The sequence below is a fragment of the Cavia porcellus genome, unplaced genomic scaffold (genome assembly GCF_034190915.1).
Source record: "Cavia porcellus strain 051 isolate PalLab524CR breed Dunkin Hartley unplaced genomic scaffold, mCavPor4.1 scaffold_1, whole genome shotgun sequence".
NCBI classification, from domain to species: Eukaryota; Metazoa; Chordata; class Mammalia; order Rodentia; family Caviidae; genus Cavia; species Cavia porcellus.
Genome location: NW_026947484.1, coordinates 49,809,456 through 49,824,279, shown reverse-complemented (window position 1 = coordinate 49,824,279; position 14,824 = coordinate 49,809,456). Strand labels below are relative to the sequence as shown.

Below are 14,824 nucleotides of genomic sequence, written 5' to 3'. Positions count from 1 at the left end.
ACAGCAGGCTGGCTTTGTCCTCAGGTCCTGTCCTCTTTAACAGCCTGCCTACAGCCGGCCCTGGACATGATCCCGTGTCCAGGCAGTGCCCAAACGCAGCTGGATCCCACCTCTTCCAAGTAGCAGAGGTGGACTCGGGAGAGCCCACCTCTCCCGTGCTTCATTGGGATTGGGATTCAACTACTTCCCCTTTTGGGATCTTAGGTGTCTGCAAAATAGGGTCAAAGCGGACCAGGGCCTCTGCCTACTGTCTTGCTGGTCCCAGGCATGCGGCTGTGTGAAACGGAGGCTTAAGTGACCATAGGGGCAGCAGTGTGACCGCCTGCCTTACTGGGAGCCAGCTGCATTACCGCAGCCATAGCCAGGCACATGGGTCAGAGCTGCCCAAGACCCTGCAGCGAGAAACCCTCGGTCTGTACTCAGCAAAGCATTTCAAACTTTCTGGGGATTTGTAAGGCTGCTCTTGTCTGGAGGGTCTTTGTTAAAGTCTTGTCAACAAGAAGTTTTTATCTCTCCAGGTGTGTAGCTCACACCTGTAATCTCAGCACTTGGTAGGCTAAGGCAGGAGGATTGCCAAATAAAGGAAGCCAGGGCCTGGCCTGGGGAAGACAGGAAGAGAAAGAAGGGACCTTACAGGAGGACCTCAGTCCTGCCTGGGCAGGATCTCAGAAACTGCTGCAGGCCAAAAGATGGGACACAGTGGAATTGTTAAAAATTCACTTTATTGGAGAATTTCAGGCACAGAATGATCACGTCATTGGGAATTTGTACCTGTGCATACGGTACCTTTTCTCATTCCTCTCCCCTCCCTTCAACACAGCTTCCCTTCCTTATTCAAAAGGTTTTGTTTTCATTTTTTATTTTTCTCATTTTTTTTCCCCTTCTCTAGTTCCCCTTCTCATTCGAACATTTTCTGGTTCACAGCATCTATCACACATTTTGGTTCTTCCTTACAATTTCAGTTTCTCACCAGAGAAGCAATGCAGTATTTACATGTGCCATTTTTCTTCACTTCAGAGTCTGGTCTCAAGGTGCATCCATTTACCTCGAAATCTCTCACACTTGCTTTTCTTTATGGCTGAGTAGTACTCCATTGTATAAAAGAATATCTATTCATTCCCGAGTTGATGGGCCAGTGGGTGGACTCCAAGATTCAGCTGTTACAAACTGTGCTGCTGTAAACATGGGTGCACATATAACCGCAATGGTACAAAGTGAAATTTTAAAAAAGACACAAGATCCTTTTCAAGATGTGGTACATTTTATGCCAATAGGTAACCACGCCATGGCATGACCTGGCACTGAAAGGAGAGATTAAGTCCAAGTGGGGGCACCTGGGCAAACTGAAGACTAGCTCCGTGGGGTTCGGGAACACCCCATCCCCGCTGCAGCCCCATCTCGATCTTTTGAAGCCTGCTGGCCCCCAGCTGGTACCTGAGTGTCTGCCTGCTGTCACAGGGCCTGAAGGGCACCCTGAATGAGGGATGACCTCAAAGGTGTGAGCTGTACAAACCCGGGGACCACTGTTCTACAGAATGGCTCACTAGTCTAAGCCCTCTGGAGCCAACCCCCAGGACCTGTCCCAAGCTGAGAAGCTAAGGACAACTCCACGTGACCTAGGACCCGAGACAGGAGAACGTGATGACCTGGACATCACTGGGACAACGGATGAAGAAGCTGTCACCATCGCTCATTCCCCGACTGCCGACTACAACACAGTGAACACAGAGCACCTGATTCAGAGTCTCCAGGGACACCACTCGCTGGTGTACTGGTCAGCCTCGGGGACAGGTGTGACTGCTTGGCTCCCTCGGACCCCAGCACCCTGTGACGCTGTAGCCAGCTCAGTGTGTGCAAGCAGACTACTACGGCACCCATGGGTGATGACACTGCCTCAGGACACGCTTCTCAGACTCAGAATGCACCTGTCTCCTGTTCTCAGACTGTTAAAAAAATACTGTGTGACAGACAGATAGAGACTTCCGAAAGACAGAGAAAACAAATGACAAAATGTCGTAACTGGTGACTGTGAGCTGGAATAGACAGATTTTTGTAATGTTCTTGCAACTTTTCTATAACTATGAAATTATTTCAAGGTTACAAAAAAAAGCAATCAACCAAAACCAGTCACCCTTACAAAAATCAGTGAATACACGTCCTGATTCCTACTTGAGGTGTTTTTTTTTTGTTTGGTTTTTTTTTGGTCTTTTTGAGACAAGAGTGTCGCTATGCAGTTCAGGCTGGCCTTGAGCTCACTCTGTAGCCCAGGCTGGGTCTCAAACTCAGCGATCCTCCTGCCTCAGCCTCTCAAGAGCTGGGATCACAGGGTACGCCTCCACGCCTGGCTGTGACAGTATTTTAACCTGCCTTTTGCAATAAGGTGAGCCTTAGCTCCTCGGGCACAGGCTGTATTTGCTTTTTGTTCTTTAATTTACCTAAAATATAAACACAAACTCTGAAGGCGTGAGGTTACAATCTCCAGGCACCTTCACACTCTACCGGCACGAATGACTGGACACCCATGGCACCCTTAGATGTCCTCCAAGGCGGCGGGGCCTTCTTTCCTGAATAAGTTTTCATACAGAGACAGGTCCGTGTGCCGTAAGGATGGTGTCACAGTCCCCAGAGACTTCAGGAAGTGCTGCCGAGTCACTACGGATGCATCCAGCCCATCCTCCTGCAGAGCCAGCAGGGCTGCCTGGGAGACACAAGCACCGAAAGTCACTTCGTGTGTTTTCAAAAGGAACAAGGACGATGATGCTTTAAGATCTGAACGCAAAACCCCAGTCTCACTTTGTGGGATTCCAGTGTTCACTACCATTGAAAACATTAAGCTGAAAAGTTACACAGGGTGATTAAAGATCCACTTTAGATCAGAATATAAGAGAAAGCAACCAGAATAATGTATACAAGTTTGATCAAGAAATATGGTGAATGATTAAATTTAAAATAAAACTTACTACAACTTATTACAGGCGTAGTGGCTCACGCCTGTAATCCCAGCACTCGGGAGGCTGAGGCAGGAGGATCATTTCGAGTTCCAGACCAGCCTGGGCTAGAAAGTGAGCTCAAGGCCAGCCTGAACTGCATAGCGAGACCCTGTCTCAAAAAACGAAACGAAACCAAACTAAACCTTATTACCGTAAGAGAGACACTGCCAGGAATCTCCTTTAAAGCACTCCCCCTACTTGCATACACTTACTCTGTCGTTTGTGCCACTTTCTGAAGCAGTTGCAATGCCTACTTTTATGTTTTTAGTTGCATTATCATGGCTACCTTGATAGCTCAAATTACGTCAGTTGTAAGTCTTTCCCTTTTGTGGTCATTTTGACTTTGGGGAAGATCCCATGCACAGGTGGATGACGACACATTTTGGATTTTTTCTTTTTCAGACAGGCTTTCATTATGCAGTTCAGCTGACCTCAAACTTGTGATCTTTCTGTCTCAGTCTCCTAAGTGCTGGGATTACAGGTGTGCACCACAACACACAGCTAGTGTCTCGTTTTTTGAGCTGCCTTTCTGTTGGCTGGCACTTGGTAACAGCATTCAGTTTTTTAGGTCAAGTTGTACAGACACTCAGGAAAGAGGACTTCCAGCACTGCTCCAGGAAATGGGAAGGATGATGGGATGAATGTGTCCAACGTGAGCGGGAGTCCGTATCCTGAGGGGCACTTGTGGCAGTGTATTTTTAACCATAGCAAAATTTTACTTAAACACACGCCACAGTTTTGACCAGCCCATTTACATTATGAAACCACATATACTTTTTTTAAAGGAGAGAAATCTTTTTGAGCTTGCAGTAGGCAAGTATTAGACGGTGCTGATCACAAAGGAAAAGATCACACACAATCTCATCTGGCACTTCTGCTTGAAGTGGTGCACACACATGAAACACAGCAAACTGTGCTGGGCACGATGCCTGGGCGGCCAGCTGATGTCCGGCCCCACAGCAGCGCATCCAAGGTGGGAAGCTGAGTATAGGCAGAGCCGCTCCACACCCCAGACTCCTCGCAGCACAGACTCACCTCTCTGCACAGGTTCCTGAGGTCAGCGCCAGAGAAGAGATGGGTCTTGGCGGCCAGGTCCTCTAAGGAGACATCAGCCCCTAGCGGCATGTTCTGTGTACAGACTTTTAAAATAGAAAGTCTGCCCTGCAACAGATGGAAAACAATCCAGCTGCAACCCCAGGACGTGATGCTCTAAGAGGTTTCAAACCTGAGTTTCATGTCACAGCACACAAAAGGTCTGTATGTAAACACACAGCCACACATGGGGCTCAAATGTTAAAAAATCAAATCACTTCTTGATTCTGAAAGTTGAGAAAGACTAAGCCATCAGTGGTCTACATGGGAATGGTAAAATAATGACATGAAAAATTTTAATACCTGGCTACCTCCCCAGCCCAACTTTAATACTTTATAATTACTTTTAAAGTCTCCAACCACAGGCATTTTTTTTTTTTTTTTGCATCAGCATCTTGCTATATAGCCCAGGCTGTCTCTGAACTCATGGTGATCCTCCTGCCTCAGCTTCCCGAGTGCTGGGATTACAGGTATGCGCCACCACACCCAGCTGGCAGAGCTCTTAAGGAGAAAGGTGAGTCTCTATTTGGGTATCACATGTGCTACTAGAACAGTTTAAAAAGCAAGTGCACAAACTGTCAGCTATACACTGAGGGTCACAGACATTTAAACGTTTTTTAAGCCCTAAAAACCTGAATCCTCCTGGGTCTGTCCCTGCTCCCTGGTGGCCCTGGCTGCCTGCCCAAAGCCGTGTTCCTCCCGGGACCTCGGCTGACTCCTCTGTGAGCTGAGGGTGCTAACCCAATCCTTCCCTGTGAGCCTTCAGGGCACTGCCCCAGTCAAAGTTCAGGGTCTGTGGCTGCAGAACCCCCAGATTCCCCAAGTAACTACCTCCTGATCTGGAGGGGGGATGTAGATGACCCTGTCCAGCCTCCCAGGGCGCATCAAGGCGTCGTCTAGCATGTCCGGCCTGTTTGTGGCGGCAACAATCATAACATTCCGACTGGAAACTTCCTCGAATCCTGAAAGAAAACAAACAACAGAAGTCAAAGTCAGCGGCCTCGGGCCACAGAACCCATTGTAAGCCACGGACTGTGTGGGTCAGGCACTGATCTAGGGCCTGGGACCCTCACAGTGCCCCCCACCCCGCCTTGGGCCACCCCGGAACCAGGGCTGTGGTGCAGAGCAGCTCGTCCCCTCAGTCCCTCCCGATGCCAGCCTGAAATCCTCCTAGGGAGCTGCTAACATGTTCCTCCTATGAACAGTTTTTAAAATGAGACACAAATAAGACCAAGAAAATAAAGAAGAAAAACAATCATCAGGGATAATGAAAGTGAACCACAAACTCTGGAGAAACTCCAAAAGAAAGGAAGGGGCCATCCAAGGGGCATCAGTACCACCACGGGGCAACGGGGACCCACTTGACACAGTGACACCCAGCTTTCGGTTTCTGGGCTCCTGAAATATTCATTTTTGCTTTATACAAAAATTTTTGGGAAAGGATGCAAAGCGGTTGTCGGGGATACAGAAATCAGAATCAAGCCCTTTCTCCATTCATCAGTCAACTTCCCACGCTGCAGACACAGTTCCCGCGCATGCACGTCTGAGAGAATTCACCCTGAAATTTATTTCACCTCTCCTGGCTCCATCACAGTTCTTACCAAATGACTGCCATCCCTCTAGGAGATGAACTCTGCTCAGGGAAGCAGCAGCAGGGGGTTCTGCATGCAGCTGCCAGATTCTGGTGCACTCCGGCTCCGACCAACACCTCTGCGGCTCTCAGCTCCTATTTACCCTGTGGGCCGGCTTTACTTCCTCTTCTCTCTGTGGGCTTCAGTCCCACTCCGTCCAGCTCCGTCAGGAGGACAGAGAGCAGCCGCTCCTCCACACCGCACCCCGCTCTGCCGCCCGAGCGGGACCCCAAGATGGAGTCGATCTCGTCCAAAAACACGACTGCTGGTGTGTTCGCTCTCGCTTGCCGAAACACCTTCCGCAAGGGAAAAACATCAGAAAGCGAATGTTACGCTAGTCACGTGACCTCCAGGCTAGTTTATAATTTCCAGAAAATAAAACAGAAGATTCTAAATGCTCAAGAACTGGGGAACAAAGAAACAAAACAAGCAAGAAGAAAAAAAGTATAGAAATTAAATATTTTCAAAGGACATTTAATAAGAAATTTCAAAAGCAATAATGTTGAATTTAAGTTTAGGCTGGCCTTAAACTCACTCTACACCCAGGCTAGCCTTGAACACAAAGCGATCCTCCTGCCTCAGCCTCCAGAGTGCTGGGATCACAGGTGTACGCCACCACGGCCAGCTGGTCACTTTTTCAAATAAGGCTTATAGACAAGGTGTGGAATAAAGATCGGCAGGCAAGCGTGAACACACAGGAAACAAACAAACCTGGGCCAAGGCTTTTTCTGAATCCCCGACGAAAGGCGAGAAGAGCTCTGCTCCGCTCAGCGACAGGAAGGCACAGTGGCAGCTGGTGGCCAGGGCCCGCACTAGGGTGGTCTTGGCGCAGCCAGGCGGCCCGTGGAGCAGGAGGCCGCGGGGAGGCGTCAGGCCCATCCGGGCAAAGGCCTGCGGGAACTTCAGGGGCCACTCAACGCTCTGTGTGGAACAGAGACAGAGGCAGGGTGTCCTTTCAGAGCCCTGCCACCTCTCCCCTCTCCCCGGCCCAGCTCCCAGCTCAGACTCCAAACTCCAAACCCAGCCGCTTGGACCTGCCTGTCCCCGGGACCCTTCCTCACCATCCCTCTCTGTCCAACCGAGCGTACCAGGGTCCCCAGTTCTCCCCACGCAGCGCTCCACTCCAGTGTCCTTTCCCTGGCCACTACCTCCTCCTTGTGCCATTCTGTGCCACCACGTGAGTCCTTCACTTTTCTTTGGGGCAGGGCCTCACTGTGCAGTCCAGGCTGGCCTGGAACTCAATGTGTAGCCCAGGCTGCCTCAAACTTGCAGCATTTCTCCTGCCTCAGCCTCCAAGTGCTAGGATCACAGATGGGCACCACCGTGCCTGGACCACCTTTTACTTTTGGAGTGCTTATTAATTTTGCTTATTTTTCCAGGTTAGGTTTGTTGTTCTGCCTTTGCTGGAATGGAAGCCAAGTTCCTCTCTAAATCCTCAGCACCTAGGATGCCACCTGTGGAAGCAGATACTCAACACACCTTACATGAATCACGAATGAGTCCCAAGTACCTGCAAAGCAACTAGCTTTGCCACCATAGTTTCACAGACAGAGAAACTCAGGCATGGAAAGTTCACCCCCTGCCCACTTCTCCACACCACGGCAGCACCAAGATGGGCCCAGGTGATTCGATTTAACTCATCTCATGTGCTCTTAACTACCGAAGCAACCTCCACCAAAGAAAGGGAAAGCTAGGCTATGTATCCCCGAGTTGAGGCCACGGTTTCATCACAGCAATGCAATCAGAAAACAGCGCTCCAGAGGACCCTACATGGAGACACAAGAGACCATGGGATGTTGTCCCATCTCAGAGGCAATCATAACATTCAGAGGCAGTCATAACAATCATAACGTCCCATCTCTCGTGGGCACTGGGGAAGGTGTGGACAGAGGTGGTGGAGGGAGGTGAAACAGGCTGCAGGCAGGTCGGTGAGGAGTCTGCAGCGATCCAGTCCACAACCGTCTTAAGGCTTGGTGTGTCCTGGGCACGCAGGTGGTGCTGAGTGGGCGCATACAGGAAGTGTACAAAGGAATTGCATGCTAAGTGGGGACTGAGTTCCATATGCGATTGCCAAGGCAGGGAGCCCCGGCAGGCGCAGGGTGACGAGCTGGGATCCCAGCACTGAGTGAGAGCCTGGGGCTTCGGCAGGTAGCAGTGCAGGAGTCCTGAGACTGGACGCATCCACCCGAGCAATAGAGACTGTGATCCACAGCTGCAGGGAACGGCCACAGCCTCACAGGCTGGGGACACACACACACACACAGGAGCCAGCATTTGAGCAGCAGAACAAGGAGAGCTTTCAGCAAGGACACTGGCTTCCCATAAGCAGTGGGCGGATCAGAGTGCAGAAAAGTGAACTCAGGGCTCATCCTGGAGCCAGGGATTCGGGATGCACCACAAGAGCAGCTCCTGGTGAAGGGGAACCCCGCAGTCCATGTTTATAGACCGGCGCTCAAGTGGTACTGCTAAAATCTGGGTTCTCAGAGCAGGGCTGGGGACCAGAGACCAGGAGCAGGGCCTCAGCCACCAGCAACACCCTAGGCTGGCCTCTACTGGCCCTCATCTGCAGCCATGAGTCTAGGCCAGAGAAGGGGGGAAACTGAGCTTGGCCTCGTACGTGTACAGCCTACAGACTAAGAATGCTTTCTATTATCTTTTTAATACTTTGGGGGAAAGAAAAAAATCAAAATATTAATGGGTAAAATTTAAAAATTATATGACCTCATCGTCCACCCACAAAGTGTGATTATAGCAGGTGTCCTCTGCTCTCTGCAAGGGCCTGGACAGCAAAGTTCAAGGACACACAAAGGTCTTACACAGAGCAGCACCGGCAGGGTGAGGGGCTCCGTGGTGCGGCTCTTACACAGCACCATAGGGGCCGGGTCTGGTCCTTGACACAAGGGAAAGGGATGGCACAGGCCTGCCACTGACTCTGCACGTCCTCCACACACACGTGATCGTCCCAGATGACTCACGGTGAACACTGTGTCCACAGCTGTCACACAGCACGTCCCCCCAAATGTTCACTGGATGCGGAGCCAGCAGCCACCGTGGCCAGTGTCCCCTTTCCCATATCCGGAGCCACCCTGACCACCACGGCAGAACCTAAGCTCATTAAGCTCACAACGCCGACTGATGGCTCGTGGCAGAACCTGCTGACCTCGGTCCTGGGCCGAGGTCACCTCCTACAGCAGCGCACACGCAGAGCAAGCACTGAGGGGGAAATCGGGAAGGCCACCACAAACGTGTGGATGCCGTGCGACATCTTACTGGCGGGGTGGCCCGGTCACCTGTTTCAGCTTGAGTTTGACGTCTTCCAGGCCACCGATCTCCTCCCAGCCGACAGGCCTGACGTCCAGCAGCCCAATGGCGCTGCGCAACGCTGAAGGCTGCACCCTCCTCAGCGCACTCAGGAAGTCCTTCTGCGTGACGGCAGGACCATCTCGGTGCTGCAGAAACACGGCCCAGAAAGCAGGGCCGGACCGGAAGTCAGGCGGGCCTGTTTGGGGCTCCATCAGCACAATGTCTCCTTTTAAAAACCTCTTTCGGATGTGTAAGTATGTTATCATCATCACAAAATGAAATAACATAGTATAATGAGACATAATTAGTACCAAAACCCAGCAGGTCTCACCAGTTCCCGCTGGTCTTCTCACTGGCTGCTTTCAACAGTCCCTTACGTGTTAAGTTCCACCGTGGTCATGCACGGGAGCACTAATATGTTAATGGACAAAGGGTGATGATTTGTGCAACTGACCCTCCAATGGCTCCCCCAAAATACATACATCGGAGGGAAAGAGAATAAATAATAGTTAATTTGCTAAAAGTTTATAAATCAGTGAATTTGGACAAAGCATTTATTTAGCGGGTGTTCTCTGTAACTACCACTTTCCTTAAGTTTTGAATTATTCCCAAAGTTAAAAAAACTGACAAGAAACAGCTCTGAAAGAAATTAAGGAGGAAGGCTTTCCATGTCTGTCAGCATCCCTTTTGTGACGGTCCTCATCCACGCTTGCTGTCTGCTTCCCCAGGGCTGTCGCACAGGTCCTAGGACTCGTTAGAGTTCTCTCTCTACCAAGGAAGCTGGGCTGAAAGTATTTTCCTTCCCAAGTGGTCAAAGGAGCAAATCGCACCCTTTTTGCTGGAAGATTCTGTGTGCTCAGAAAGGCCACTTTCATGTTGAGACTTTATTTTGAAAGGAGTCTCAGCCTTTCCTCGGTCAGTGTAGGGAAGCCAGGTTGTGGTGGATCAAAAACTCCTCACATCTCTGTTTGTCTGTATATTTACTAAAGAATCTGCTCTCTCACATCAAATTCGGAACTCAGTTGCCCCCAAAGCTCCACTTTTCAACAACAATCTGTGCTCTTTTGTATCATTTAAGTGAACAGAGAGAAAGTTATTCTGTGAAGTATTTTCCAAAAATGTAAACTACTGGGTCTCCGGGAGGTGAGGCCGCAGCGCATTTTATCTCCTCTGTACCCATTTCTATCCTCTGATTTCTCATAAACAACCCCACATGGCCCTGCATTGCTAACCACACGGGAGATGAGGTGACTCTGCTGCTGTGTGGGTGGTGCACACGGGCCAGGGAGCCCATGACACACCCAGGCGCTCGGCCAGTTGCTGACCCCAACATTATGTGACGTGTGGCCACAGCACCAATATGGACGCCTGCTCGTGGGTGCCCACAGGTGACACCCACCAACCTCAGTCTCCTGTGCAGCCCGGGGTCACCCACTGCTCTCAGGACTCTGGCAAGAGCCCGTGCTTTCCCCTCTGCGGGCATCGAGCTGTATCTGTGACCCCTCAGTGGGAGTACTGCACCCGAGGTAAACCCTAACGGACCCCTGTCTGGCTGTCCCTCGGCCGCTTGGTGGGGAAAGAAGAAAAAGACAAGCCCGTACTCCCCGGGTGCCTCTGCCCCTTCTTCCCGTGCCCTCCTTTCTCATGCTTCCCCAGACGGCCGTGGCCCAGGGAACCACACCTCAAGCCCTCCTGAAGTGGCAGCGGCTGGCCTGGCCACCTAAGCCAGAGGCACTCAGTCAAATGCGGATCTTTTCTGGCAGAGGGATCCCACATGCACATCTCATCCTTTCCTCGAAGGACACAGAGGTGACACGTATGCGTGAAATTTATGAAAACATCAAGTGGTCTGGGTTCTAGAATTCCAAGTAACTGCTCTTCACTTTTAGTGTAAGAATAAAAATAAAGGAAGAGGAAGATATTTAAAGAAAATTCCAGGTACCCAGTCTTCTCTGGGGTCAGAAAAGTTTATTTTCCCACACAGGACTCATTAATTAAAAAAGGGAGGAGAAACAGGATCTTGGCAATGCACAGATACCATCGTACCCAAGAAAGCAAAGTTAACTGTGGTCGGTCTGAGACACCACATGCTGAATAACAAATAATGAGAAGACTCCAAGCCATTTCTGGGCTATTCCTACCCCAAACGTAACACTTGAACTGCACAAGAAAACATCAGTCCACCCTGAAGACAGGAAGCCTACAGAGCAACTGACGCAAGCTGTTAAAAAATTTAGGTCAGGAAAAGACAGAAGGCTGGTTCCAGACCAAGGTGATTTGGATGAGGAAAAGCACAGAGCGCAGATCTCCTCAGCTTGACTATTACACTGTGGTTAAAGTTCTTGCTTCCAGCAGATAAACCTCCAAGTTATCAAGGTAAAGGGGCATCCCAGCAGCAGGATACTATGAAATGTTTCAGGAAAAAACAAAACAAAACCTCAAGCGCATGAGAGAATGATAAATGTGGTAAAATGCTGCTTATGGAGAATGTGGGGAAAGATACACAGATATTCTTTGTTTTACAGTTTTTATCTAAGTCTGACACTGCTTCTAAGTCTGAAATTGTTTCAAAAAAAAAAAAAAAAATCATTCAATGTGTTGGGGCCACGCTCTGCCTTTTAGGACTGCCCCAGGCTTCGGCGCTATGCAGATGCTGCAGGAGGAGACATATGCTGTGCAACCTGGAGCCCTCAGTCCTTTACTTTGCCCTTCGCCTGTATTCTGTTCACACAAAGTTTAGATGTAAGAATACAAAGCAGCAGCAGTGGAGAAAGCCTACATAGAGCCCTTGCAGCCCTCACTAATCTGCTGGGTTAACAGGGACATAAGTCCACAGGGCATCACCGCCAGCCCTGCCTACCTTCTCCATGGCTAGCAGCGCGTGCATGGCGGCCTCCCGGCACAGCGCAGTCAGGTCGGCGCCCACGTAGCCCACCGTCATCTCTGCAAGTGCGTCCAAATCCATGTCCGAGGAGGTGGGCATCTTTGCAGTGATTGCCTGCAGAATTGCCTTTCTCTGTTTCAGCGTGGGAGCCCCGATGATAACCTTTCCGGGAGCAAAACAGAAACCTTAAAGTTCATAGTGCAAAATATCTCCCTATCCTCAGACATAATAACTGGGAGAACCATTCTGGGTCTAGCACCATGTACACCGAGGTATACATTAGATTTAGAATATATGAAAATCCCAGTTTTTCAGTGGCACAATGAGCGGCCACAAAAATCACATGATAAAAATCACATTTAACAAGGTTTTGTTATTTTGAGGAACCTAACCAAGTTCTAGGAGCCAGGGCTAGAATACTAAGCCAGGATGTTTAGGTACCCACCCACAGACAGTCTGTTCAGGAGACAGTTACCGGATGATAAATCTACCGAGGTCCTGAACAGATTAATCTAACGATGTGCCATCGTCCTCTCTCTACACCTCACCCAAAAATTCAAACACCTCTTACTGAGTTTTTTCAGAAACCAAGAATCAATTTAAGAAGAAAATTATTAAAAAGTTCAGTTTTGAACATTCAACCTGCCACCAACTGAGGGTACATCCTTGTTGGTAACCAATTAAATACTCTGCTAACGCAGAATCACAAAGAGAAGAGCTGTTATTTTTGCTGGAACTACAGCTGCTACCCACTTTTCTAGCTAGCATTATCAAATCACACAAAACACAGCCTGGTGGCCCATTGACCTGCAAACTGACAAGTCTTGAGTCACAAAACCAAGTGCCATGGAGTGTTGAGCTTGGGAAGGGGTTTGGGTGCTGCAAAACTATCTATCTATCAGTGACCATTCTGCCCAAACTTTGCTACCAATATCACAATGCATAGTTCAGCCTGTTTCTACCATTCATTGCCATTCCTGGCTCACTGATTCATGGACTGCCTGAAACACTCAGTCTCCTTTGAATTCCACCATATTCAGTTTAGACATAATGTTCCCACATTCAGTTTTTTTGTCAACCAAGAACATATGAGGAAAATGCACGGTCATGTCGTTGCATCCATATCTGTCAGACTTTATGAGGCACCATAGGTTTGCAAATAATGCTTTCAATTCCTTGTAAGAGCAATCCTCTGTTAACAGGATGTTAGGACTTTTAGTTTTTGTACAAACATTCAAGGACAAATTCAATTTAAATACATCTGGGAGACAACTGTTCAACTTGATCTATGGGACAGTATGCTGGTGTTCTGACAAGAGATAAGCAGATTAACGTTTGCTTTGCTTTAGTTCTTTTTATCTTTCTCCCTATTTCAACACTTCCTGAAGATACCTCGATTCAATTCTCATACAAATCTAACAGGCTGGTAAGCGATCAGGGTCCCTTAAGGATTCACATTACTGATAATAATACTATAGAGCTTATCTTCAAGATCTGTACAATAAAACTAGTTTCTAAACGCCTCTCTACCTCTTGGAACAAACTGGCTCTTGGAAAACGGAGGTCCCAGTGTGCAGATCACTGAATGTGTTCTCTGAATTACAAAGGATCCTAGTCCGGCTGCCACAGTTCCCAGACTAAGATGCCCAGGGACAAGGCCACCCGCCCGGCCCATTCACCTCGCGTTCAAACCTTCCGGGTCTGCGCAAGGCCGGGTCCAGCGCGTCTGGTCGGTTGGTGGTTCCCACTACCACCACGTCGCTGTCACCGCCGAAACCGTCCAGCAGCGTCAGCACCTGTGCCACCGCGCGGCTCTCGGGGGCGCGGTGTGCACCGCCCCGCCGGGGACACAGCGCATCCAACTCGTCCAGGAGCAGCAGGCTAGGGCCACGCGCCGCCAGCTCCCGCGCGCGCTCAAACACGCGCCGCACGCGCGCCTCAGTCTCCCCGGGCCGCGCGCCCTGCAGCGCCGCGCCGCTCACCGCCAGCAGCTGCGCGCCCGCCTCCCGCGCCACTGCGCGCACCAGCTGAGTCTTCCCTACGCCGGGCGGCCCGGCCAGCAGCACCCCGCGGGGCACGGCTAGGCCCAGCGCCGCTAGTGCGCGCGGGTAGCACAGCGGCAGGAGCAGGAGTTCGCGCAGCGCGTCCACCGCCTCCTCCAGGCCCCCCAGTGTCTCCTCGGCCGGTGGCGGTGCCTCCTCGACCCGCGGCTCGGCACCCAGGCCCACGCAGGTGCGCGCGGTGACCAGCCCCGCCGGGTCCGGCTCGGGGGCCCCGCCCACGATGTGCAAGGCGGCCAGCGGGCCCGGGGCCCCAGGGGGCGCGGCCAGCACCAGGCCCCGGGACACCGGCCGGTTCCTCAGCAGCTCGCGCGCGGCCTCCAGCACCACAGAGTCCCCCGGCGCGCCCGCGCGCTCCCGCAGCACGGGCCACACGGACACGCGTCGCAGCGGCGGACAGGGCACCGCGCTCAGGCAGCCCAGGTGCAGGCCGCTCCCGCCAGACCCCGCCACCGCTGCTCCGGGGCTCGCGCATTGCGCGTCCAGCTGCACGAAGCCGTCCGCCCCATCCCGCCGCGGCCACGCGGTGCACAAGCAACAGCCGCCGCCCGGCAACGTGACCCGCACCGCCGAGCCCAAGCGCGCACCGATGGCACGAAGGGCGGCCGGGCCCAGGCGGCAGCGCTGGGTGCCCCGGTCCCTGGCATCGACAGGCAGCAGCTTCAATAGCGGCCCCTCTGGGCAAGGACCCGAGTCTGGGGCCATGCAAGACGCTAAGGAGGACGCCTAGGAAACTGGGACAGAAATTCCGGAACTGCCGAAGCACCGCGCTCCGAGCCGGAAGCAGACAGCGCGCGTGCGCCAAAGGGTGGGACATTTTGGTGCTAGGACCTGATGGAAGGTTGAAAGGGCCAATTGGGAAGT

At 51.3% G+C, this 14,824-nt stretch overlaps 1 protein-coding gene across 2 annotated transcripts; it reads right to left on the bottom strand.

Moving 5' to 3' along the window:
* Positions 1-705: 705 nt before the first annotated feature.
* Positions 706-14,757, bottom strand: Afg2b (AFG2 AAA ATPase homolog B). Of its 2 annotated transcripts, XM_063248111.1 has the most exons (8): positions 13,580-14,755; positions 11,877-12,062; positions 9,004-9,162; positions 6,425-6,634; positions 5,817-6,009; positions 4,914-5,044; positions 4,026-4,151; positions 706-2,698 (listed from the first exon to the last, which is right to left on the bottom strand). In XM_063248111.1, the coding sequence occupies exons 1-8, from the start codon at positions 14,663-14,665 to the stop codon at positions 2,531-2,533; spliced, it is 2,259 nt and encodes a 752-aa protein (XP_063104181.1). In that variant the 5' UTR covers positions 14,666-14,755; the 3' UTR covers positions 706-2,530. The 2 variants fall into 2 exon arrangements, 1 of the variants encoding a protein (XP_063104181.1); XR_010047272.1 differs by lacking the exons at positions 706-2,698; positions 4,026-4,151 and having other exon boundaries at positions 4,908-5,044; positions 5,684-6,009; positions 13,580-14,757.
* Positions 14,758-14,824: the final 67 nt, after the last annotated feature.